Here is a 9180-nt window from a genome sequence, read left to right as displayed (position 1 = left end):
TAGGCGCATAGCCGCAGGATTTGGTTTTATTTTTCTTCCCTGTTCGCATTCAGCGGCGCTGTATCCCAGAGCGACGAGCACGGACATATTTTGTAACGTCGGCTATTGTGTTCTGAGGGGTGATGCTAAGAGATGCGAGAAACAAAAGTTGCACTAGTACTAAACATAGTAACCACCAATTACCGTGAGCTATGCGATCACAGTTTGAACGCTTGCGCCCGAGTAGTCATAGCTCGAATGAATAAACTACCTATGCGTAGCTCCGTATGATAAGAATAGCTTTGTTATTCGCGGAGTGCAGTGTAATCGTCCACGTAATGCAAAACGCTATAAAGAAGGCCTCCTGAGAAAGCACTGCTAGCGACACTCTATCTGAGCATTGCATGCAGAAACGCAGAGGCGTTTAAATAAACATTTAGGAGGCTTAGTGAATGAATTCGTCAGAATAGGCGCGTAACAATTGTCAGTTTTCTTGTCCCACATTGTTTCTCCATCAACACAGCACCCGTCCTGAGCGTATACTCCGTGTACTAACCGCAGCTTTAGTGGCAAGACATAAATCGACAAGTCAATGATGCTAGTCACTGCTTGGTTTGCCCTTCGAGCAAATGTCGAATCATTTTCAAAAGACAGTTTATTGCGAACGGCAACAAAGTTTGCACTGCACGCCCGTGGTTATAGCCCACGGAAATAAGGCAGTCACGCGCTAGCGTGCCAGTTTGGTGAATAGCACAATATATGGTGAGTACCAAACGACCTTTGTTATCACCAGACCCTGCACTTTGTCGCAAAATTCATCTTGCTGTCCGGTGAACACTTGAAGGCGGCGGCAAACTCTGGCGTGTTTCCAAAGGCCACGTTTACCCTGCAGTCAGAACATGCATCACAAAAGTTCGAAAAAAAAAAAAGAAAGAAAAAGCTATCGAAAGGAAAACTGAAGGGTGTACTCATGCAGAATTTCGACGTCAACACGTGATGCCACCTACCTGTAATCAGAGATGGAGTGGACGTCTTCTTCCATCAGGAACTTCCTTTTGTCCGAATTATACACCTTACACCATGGCTGCAGTTGTTGAGAGGAGGAGTAGGGAGGGGGGAGGGGTGCGCTTAGCCACGGCGCTTCTTCAGTAATTTATAATTTTGAGCAGGCCTTAAAATAATTAGCATCAAGGCACACGTCGTGCTCTTTACACTTGTATGCTGAAAGGAATTTTCACCTTTGTCCACAGTGTGGTGACGGAAAATTTTGTCTAGTTTAAATCGGTACTGTGCGTGCAAGAAGACGTAATCATGAACATCAGGCTGTTCCAATGGCCAAGAGATGACGTTGTGATGGTATGAGAGGGTATTAAATTGCTTTAAAAGAAATCTATAGAAAACTAGGAAAACTAGGCGGGCAGACAACATTGCAGCTTAATGACAGGACTGTGATAAAAGAAACGTATGCAGTGATTTCACCAAAACAGTTTTTAATAGCATGTATATTGTGCACGAAAGCCTAGAAGAACAAGGAATAGGCACTACAAAAAAAGAAAAAAAATTTGATCATGAGTACAGAAAACCAAAAAAAGAACAAGATGCTAATGAAGACTTTTGCGAAATCACCGACTCAGACAACCAAATGACGCCGAAAGAAGCAAGAAAGAGAAATCTATACAGGGAACATCAAAGCCTCAAAATTCGACTACAAGGATTCTAAAAAAGCTAGCAATTCTACTTGGGATGATGATAAATATGCCAGAAGAGCGATATTAGGCGGCAACACATACCATTCATTTGCTGCCAAAGTTAGTGATGAACTTTAGTATTCTTTTATTCATGCGAGAATTGATAAAATTTTACTTGCATGATCTAAGTGAGATGAGACGTGAGAAGCAGGAAGAAGATGTAAGTGAGCAAATTCCTAATTGTTATAATATAAGGTGTGAAAAAATGATAATCGCGCGAATTTGCCTCTGGAAGTCAGGGATGGCAGGTTTAAAAAAGTTTTAGGTGATGATACGTTTTGAAATCTTGAGTATGATTATGTAATAAACATTACAGCTTTATTCTGGACGAACTCGAGAAGATTGGAAAAAGAGTCCTAGTGAGGATGTCATATAATGGAAGTATATCATCAGGTTTTTCTGATCATATTAGAAGAAACTTGATTCTTGTGTCAGAATTTGCGAGTTGTACACGGCGCCTCAGCACGCCAAATTTTCTAAAAGCTTTGCAGGTGATATGGTGTATGTGAGGATTCCATGAGAGATTAGGATCGAAGTGAAAACTCAGGTATTTTATAGAGGAAACAGATTCAACACACCTATTGTTTACGGTATAAAGGCTATGTAATTATCTTAACAGGTGAAAGTATGATCTGTTCAGTTATTTCTTCATTAATTTCCATTTTCCAAGCACGGAACCATTCAGTTAGCTTGTTTAAATTGAACAGGAGTGTGTGTGTGTGTGTGTGTGTGTGTGTGTGTGTGTGTGTGTGTGTGTGTGTGTGTGTGTGTGTGTGTGTGTGTGTGTGTGTGTGTGTGTGTGTGTGTGTGTGTGTGTGTGTGTGTGTGTGTGTGTGTGTGTGTGTGTGTGTGTGTGTGTGTGTGTGTGTGTGTGTGTGTGTGTGTGTGTGTGTGTGTGTGTGTGTGTGTGTGTGTGTGTGTGTGTGTGTGTGTGTGTGTGTGTGTGTGTGTGTGTGTGTGTGTGTGTGTGTGTGTGTGTGTGTGTGTGTGTGTGTGTGTGTGTGTGTGTGTGTGTGTGTGTGTGTGTGTGTGTGTGTGTGTGTGTGTGTGTGTGTGTGTGTGTGTGTGTGTGTGTGTGTGTGTGTGTGTGTGTGTGTGTGTGTGTGTGTGTGTGTGTGTGTGTGTGTGTGTGTGTGTGTGTGTGTGTGTGTGTGTGTGTGTGTGTGTGTGTGTGTGTGTGTGTGTGTGTGTGTGTGTGTGTGTGTGTGTGTGTGTGTGTGTGTGTGTGTGTGTGTGTGTGTGTGTGTGTGTGTGTGTGTGTGTGTGTGTGTGTGTGTGTGTGTGTGTGTGTGTGTGTGTGTGTGTGTGTGTGTGTGTGTGTGTGTGTGTGTGTGTGTGTGTGTGTGTGTGTGTGTGTGTGTGTGTGTGTGTGTGTGTGTGTGTGTGTGTGTGTGTGTGTGTGTGTGTGTGTGTGTGTGTGTGTGTGTGTGTGTGTGTGTGTGTGTGTGTGTGTGTGTGTGTGTGTGTGTGTGTGTGTGTGTGTGTGTGTGTGTGTGTGTGTGTGTGTGTGTGTGTGTGTGTGTGTGTGTGTGTGTGTGTGTGTGTGTGCATCTTTCGCGTTCGATATTTATTTTATATATTACGCAGTCGCCTGCGAAAAAGCGAATTAGAGTTGATGTTACATTATATATCGTTTATAAAAGTTGTTAAAAAAGTGCAAAGACCCGAGAACTGTCCATTGTAGGACATCTGACTTCACATGTATAGGGTTAGAGATGCAGTCATTCATCTTAACTGATTAAAACTGATTAGTCAAGAATTCAGTTATTCATCTGGCCGTTTTATAGTCAAGCTGTAGATTTTAATTTTCAGCAGTAAGAGTTCGTGCCGAACACAATCAAAGAAAAAAAATCGACAAAATTGAATATGTGTCGAGGGGCATATGCAGCATGCATAAACTGCAAAGATTGCAGATATCTGAAATTTTAAAGTAGTTATGTGATGTTAGGAAGATAGTGAGAGACCGGAAAGCGTGGCGTGATATGGTCCATAGGGTCACGCAGAGTCGGACACGACTGAACGGCTGAACTGAACTGAAATTTTAAAGTAAGTCTGCCCAGACTAATCAAATGCGAATACATCGGAGAGAGACTAAGCGTTATTGTCAACACAACGTGAGGATAAGTGAGACCCTAAATGTTCTCTAGCCTTACATCAGCCGAGGGGTCAAGCTGCTTGCGTGTGGCATGTTTGTTCGCTGATTCTGTTATGTGAATTCTGTAAAGTTGAGTAAACTGAATTTGTAAACAAAGAAAAAAAAAAAAGACACGCCAAAATATTCTTTATGAGTGCCCTGGTTGTAAAATGTATCTCAGACCTTGCCGCGTTTTATCGCTAAGGATGAGTACAGGCTTAGCTGGACGGATGCTGAATGCGCAGCTCCGGCTTAATTGATTGAGCGACTGAGGCACTGCTGCGCCTCATGACGTAGTCCGCTGAAGCCTTCTATGCGAGCATAGCTTTCACGCTAACGTATATTTCGCTTTACTTTTTTTTTGTATTTCTGTCATCCTTGTACGAGTGCACAGTTTCCGTCTTACTCAATGCTGGAGAACTGACTATTCTGCAGTTTCGCTAGCCTCCCCGCTCCTTCTTCTCTCCTATACGCTTTGTTTCATCCACAAGCTTCGATTTATCTCTGTTACTTCTTGCAGTAAAAAAAAAAAAATGCTTCAATACAAGCTACCAGCTAGTACATATCCCGAAGTCAGAGCTTCCAGTATCTCCATACAAATCAAGTTTTCCGTCTAAGTGTGTCTAAACATAAAAAAAACCAGGCAGCGCCCTGGCTCAGTGAAAGAAAATCAAGAGTGGTTGAGAGTCTGCAGTATTTTCTTTTATTTGCGTAAGTTGATTAATTAAAGGATTTTTTTTTTTCATTTTGACGTGAAGGACTAAGTACCAGTACATCAGATCTAGAGTGTCTCGAAGAGTAGTTATCTGCGATCTTTCCATCAAGGTGCCACTTAAGCAGCAGATTTTATTGACCTTCAACTAAAGCTATCACGTGACCAGCAGCTAGCTCACATCTCTGCATCAGTGCGCATACAAAGCGTCGTCGAGGAGAACCCCCCAGAAAACTGCGAAGTGATTTTTCTCTTAGGCTCGTCTAGGAAAATTGAGGTGCCACTTCTTTCACGTAGAAGCTTTTATTTTGTTTTTATTGCGCAGGTTATGGTTTAAGTGTGGTAAAAAAAAGCGCTTTACCTGAACGGTAGGTTGGAGCAAACATTTAAGTCATTTGTTTTTTTAAGACGATATCGAACTTCGGATTACAGACCCCTGAAGCTACAGTAATTAAAAATTTAGCTAAATAGTTTTTACTAATAAATAAATTCGAAGAGTGAAAAAATTCTAGGACAGGCGGCCATCGCCAGCTGTCAGCTGGCTTCAGTGTGCTGGGACACTCTGGGCTTCCACAAGCTCATTTGCATTTAGATGGAACACCTGGCGCTTAACGAGTTTATTTAAATGGACAGCCCAAAGTCAGCGTTTTATTAGTCAGAACGTTTTTATCAGCTATTCTTACTGAGTCACATATCATTTATATTTATTTGGCTTTGCATTGCGTTCTATTCTTTCTTTTTTAATTTTATGTCAAACGAAACCAGTTTCGAAGCTATCCATTTTGTTGTATTTTCAGTTGGTCTAGGCCTTTATACTTATGTGTCACTGTACAGATGCGTTCTTCTCTTGAATATTTTTATACGTCCTAACATACTAAAACGGACACGTTATTCGGCTGGTTGGTGCATTGTATAAGGATAGGATGAACCAGCCAAAAAGACGCACATAGGAAAAACAGAAGCAGACAGGAAAGAGATCAGTTTCTTTCTGTCGCTTCTGCGTTTTTTCCTATGTTTGTCTTTTTGGCTTGTTCATCCATCCTCATACTAAAAAGAGCAAGTTAAACCTGCTCAGTACTCCATCTTTTTTCTTTGATATGACTACTAAATTCTAAGAGGCAAAAAAAAAAACATTTTAAGAGACAATTTAGATCACTAAATTGCGAATAGGCGAAAGCCTTTATCGCGCAGTTGTTCGAAACCCTCCACTACGGCACCTCTTTCTCTCTGTTCTCACTGCCACCTTCGCGATGACGCGATAGCGTAAGCTACCAGCCAACATATAAAGCCCCGCTTTAACCGAGCCGTATGAACGTGTCTGCGTGGCCTAGGGATAACGTGAATGCAAGGGTCCCTGCAGGCTGATTCTGATATCACACACCCATATGAAAGGACAAGCCCGAGTTGGCAGCTCCTGCCAAATGTGATGTCATGAAGCCCTACGTCCAGTTAGTGCTCCGCCATGTCAGCTGCCAGCTACCGCCTCCCACATAACGAAAGCGTTACGGATGGACGGACGGGCGGGCGGACACGATCCGCGAGCATAAGCCATTAAAGGCTATCGCCTTAAAAGGAAAACCACCTCAATACAAAAAAAAAAAAAAAACAGTGTTTACAATACCACACCCCACGTACCTGAGCTGCGCCGATGAAATGAAGCTGTTCGCTAGTGTAGGACTCCAGGCCGGGCAGCAACTGCATCGTATCTGGCCCCTTCTTCTCCAGTGCCTTGTACGTCTGCAGATACGAACAAAAGGCGTTCACTTTGTCCCCTGCTTTCCTTCTGAACTTTCGTGCAGCGTTTAGGTCCAAAGCTGAACATTTCGACATATATTTAAGAAGCCGTGCGCCAAGCCTGAAGAAGTAGCCGAGGTGGCTCCGAAACGACGGGATTCACTAAAATAAAATGTTATGGTTGGAAAATTTTCAACTTTCACCGAGCGCTTAGGTCCGCGTCAAAGACTGGCATTCAATTATGTAATTTATATTTTGGGCAAACAGGTGCAGGCGAACTTACCAAGTAACTTTGGCGGCTGGCAGCGTTGTCCGAAATGTCCTCGCCTAGTGTGTGGCGGGATGGGAGCTGCATACATTTCAATACAGCGGAAAGCAGTACCAACGCTATGATTAGTCCTGCGTCCATCTTCACATCATCGCAAATACTGTCATAATACAAATAATTTTCATCATCACTGGAAGCAGGGAAATACAGCTAAAACTTCATACTCCCAAGTGCGAACGAGAAACAAGAACATTATGAGCATGCAAGGCTGAGCTAGGTCTGCGCCAACTACGAGATTTGCAGAGAGTGGCTTTCCCCTCGTCACTTTGTATATGAAGCTATAATGAAGCCACCTTTAAAACGAAGGTACATTGGCACCACGATGTCTTTGGTATAGCAGTGCACTACCTGTGTCGCAAATGTGACATGACGTCAAACTTACCTGAGAGGTTTCATACTGAGAATAACATTCCTGGCAGCTATATTTCTTGACCAATGTGCGTCGCGGGAGGCTTCAAAGCACATGCCGTGCATCCACCTTGCGGCCGAGTAAACGTATACACACCAACCGAATCCGTGAGCCTTGCCAACACGCGCTCGTATACTTCTACGGCTCATACGAATTTTAGCGCCTAACAAACGGTTAAGAATAATGTCGTGACAACAACGACATACATATTTGATGTCGAGCTCTATTTTCTAGGTGCTAGATGACTGTAAAATAGGGCTGTCAAGGCGACAATCTCACAATAAGGCTAGCCATACACTACGTCATGTGGCGACAGGGAATTGCGGATACTGAGTACGTCCGAGCGAGGGTTCCGACGATGGCCATTTTCTGGTCAAAGGAAGGCGTTTTGGGCTTCAGTTTTCTGCCTCTTTGCCCCACAGAAACAACGGAATGCCGACACCATAGAGCCCGCGAAGACTGGCAAACGATTTTCACCATGCGTCCGTGTTTATGGTGGCAGAGCACCCACAACCTCGACATGGAACAAGCACAAACCAACAAGGGGAAACCATTCTGCACAGCGAGGACCTCGACCGGCAACAAAGCCTAATCGCCCGGCCGGGTTCAAGCTGCTGGGGAGGCTGCTGGGATGCCGAGCCAGGCGGACCGCATCCGTGCGCCTGAATTCTTTTCAAATTACGTTTTCAACCCAACAAATAATAAGTAAAGCGAGCGGCGCATATAACGCGCAACGTGGCGTTTTTCAGCAAATTGCCTACAGAATTCTCGGCGAATAAAGAAGCGTTAAAATGAGACCACACTGAAAACTCTGAATCATCAAGAACAACGCCTCTTACAAGATCCGCTTGAGGAGGGATAACTTTTTCACATGTGCTGTGTTAGGAATAGCAGGTTATGAGCCATTATTTCATTTTTCTACCTCTAATCGATATAAGAACTTTGGACACCGCTATAAATCAAAATACTCTGCTCAAAATGATCAGTAAAATGATTTGGTAGTTCGTCATATTCTGGCCAATAAAGGAGGCAGTGCCTGAGGTATATGTATTTTATGATACGGGCGTCTGTGGGAGGTTTCAATGAGAAGGGATATTGATTAGTTATATTTATTACTTCGTTATGAGTCGTTTTGTTACAGAGATTTTACAATTTTGTCTTGTTACCTGATTTCTTGACGACCAGTCGAATGGTTCCAATTTCCCAGAATACCCAATAATACTCTTACTCTGAGGCACCCGTAGGCATGGAACAGATACGCCCCACATGGGCTTTATCCGAATGAGGTAAATTTATTCAAATGTTTCGACCTGAAGCTAGAGACCCCACCTTCTTCGCCTACTTGTGTTCTCACTTTCCCATATCAGTTACCTGCTACATGGTAGAAATTATTGCAAAAGCTCTCTAAAAGACAGCGAGAGGCATACAAAACCACTAGCGCTCTGAAGGTTCTTACCTTGGACTGGGTTTCAACGTCAGTGATATTCCCGTACTGGCTCACAAAACACTCGGCCTTTTCCCTGAACACCTGCGCTGTCTTCGTGGACCACCAGTCACGGCGTCTCCCAGCCTCGTCATACAACCTTCCTGCGGAATACGTGCGAGAGTGGGAACCCTGAGCCAGAGGGAAGATTATACAAGATTCCACCAACGTACAAAGAAAAATTAGCTCGGACAAATTGCTTCTTAAGTATAAACGGAGCGTGCCTGACATAATCCCAATGCCCGCTCAACCTTGCCTTAACCAGCCATTTCTGGAATGTAAGGACACTGCGTTTTTGTGAAGATATCTGTAGAAACTTTTAATACTGTACCGCAGACATCTTGTGTTCCATTGTAAGAGTAAGCGGTACGAATGACAATGCATTGGACTAGTATCGAACGGCGCTTTCATGGAGCGGATTAGAAAACGGGTGGTAGTGGTTGTCGTTTTATTTGAAGAACAAGTAAAAAGGAAGGTGTTTCTAAACGAAAAGTACACTGCGATACTGATTCTTCCAACGGCATGCTTTGCTGATGCGGGCTCCTACCGTTGCTGTCGAATCCATGGGTAATCTCGTGGAAGACAATGTAGCCAAGAATTGCGTAATTTATGTACCTGCAAAAAGAATTGCGAAATGACTAAGGTATTTTTAA

The 9180-nt window shown here is 43.4% G+C and overlaps 1 protein-coding gene across 1 annotated transcript in view; it reads right to left on the bottom strand.

The window, feature by feature from the left end:
- Positions 1-636: 636 nt before the first annotated feature.
- LOC146197615 (membrane metallo-endopeptidase-like 1) overlaps positions 637-9180 on the bottom strand; it is a 40148-nt gene continuing 31604 nt past the window's right edge. The window contains exons 14-19 of the mRNA XM_084596500.1: positions 9075-9142; positions 8501-8631; positions 6591-6656; positions 6209-6310; positions 987-1063; positions 637-865 (exon numbers count right to left, since the gene is read on the bottom strand). Coding sequence (XP_084452626.1) covers positions 766-865; positions 987-1063; positions 6209-6310; positions 6591-6656; positions 8501-8631; positions 9075-9142 — 544 coding nt within the window. The 3' untranslated portion in view covers positions 637-765. The remainder of the gene's footprint in view (positions 866-986; positions 1064-6208; positions 6311-6590; positions 6657-8500; positions 8632-9074; positions 9143-9180) is intronic.

Source organism: Amblyomma maculatum, chromosome 3 (genome assembly GCF_055883805.1).
Source record: "Amblyomma maculatum isolate TAMU_Amacu chromosome 3, ASM5588380v1, whole genome shotgun sequence".
NCBI lineage: Eukaryota > Metazoa > Arthropoda > Arachnida > Ixodida > Ixodidae > Amblyomma > Amblyomma maculatum.
This window is presented reverse-complemented; position numbering and strand designations above follow the sequence as displayed.